This window comes from Perkinsus marinus (genome assembly GCF_000006405.1).
Source record: "Perkinsus marinus ATCC 50983 genomic scaffold scf_1104296951606, whole genome shotgun sequence".
NCBI classification, from domain to species: Eukaryota; Perkinsozoa; order Perkinsida; family Perkinsidae; genus Perkinsus; species Perkinsus marinus.
Window position 1 is genome coordinate 1 of NW_003209211.1, and position 1,061 is coordinate 1,061.

Consider the following 1,061-nt stretch of genomic DNA (forward strand, 5'->3'; position numbering starts at 1 on the left):
TCCAATTCGCTTCGATTCGCGTATGCGTGACGGAGCCAGGTCGTAACTCTCGGCTTCCCGAATCTCAACGAGATGTATTACCTGCCGTCTATGGTAAACCTGTAACTGCCCATAAGGAAGGTGATGTCATTGTTGAAGTTGACGGCAAGCCTGTCCTCCAATGGATGCAGGATGCGGTATCCGAGAGTGGACCTTACTTGGGGATCTACCAGGGTCTTCTCCAGAGACTCAATAACCATTTCTTCGTTAAGTCTGTCGTCGACAGGAATTTGCTACAATTCCAGCCACCAACAGGACCACTGAGTGTCACATTCGATGACGGATCCACCGAGGAGATAAACTGGCTCGGGCGGTTGAGCGACTATACCAAGTACGTGGGAGATGACGCCATTACCGCGCGCTTCTACAATGCCCTAACCAATAGGAATCCACTATTCGAAAAAACGGTGGCGTTCGAGACCGAGTTTTACCAGAAGAATGCCAGCACTCTATGGAACTTTGCTGATGGGTCGTCGAATCAAGACTACGGTTATGCTGGCTTGGACGACATTGTGGCTCGAGCGGATAGTAGTCGTAATGTGTATGATGATGGTAATGCTGCTCTCTTCTCGTCGAAAACTTCGGAAGGGGAAGCGAGGTGGATCTCTGGAACCGGCTACCAATATTCATTACTGGACGACACTGTGGTGGTGAGCGTACCGGACTTCGTTCCCGGTGGTGGCACTTTTTCACTGCCGGTCGTTCTGTACGAAAACTTTTCCGAAGTTCAAGACTTCGCTCGGGAGAACGATGTGACTCGAATACTATTTGATGTCTCTACCAATGGTGGTGGCTTTGTCGTTTCAACCTTCGCATTGCAATGGTATATTGTACCAAATGCCGACGAGATTTGCTTCCCTATTGTTCGCCATATGACCGATGATTGGATCTCCTGGGTGTCATCTTTCGGACTCAACTATAATCAAACTATCGACGACTTCTTCAACAAGAACGCTCAACTGGTTGGAGATCCAGGCTTCATCCACGAAAGGTTCCAACAGCTCTACATCCTGCTCAATTAT

General features: G+C 48.8%; 1 protein-coding gene across 1 annotated transcript; it reads left to right on the plus strand.

Annotated features, from left to right (window-relative positions):
- Positions 1–164: 164 nt before the first annotated feature.
- On the plus strand, positions 165–935 carry Pmar_PMAR017569 (hypothetical protein; the record flags this gene model as incomplete). Its single annotated transcript, XM_002777494.1, has 1 exon — positions 165–935. A coding segment is annotated over one exon (771 nt), but the record flags the coding sequence as incomplete, so codon positions are not given.
- Between the last annotated feature and the right edge of the window lie 126 nt (positions 936–1,061).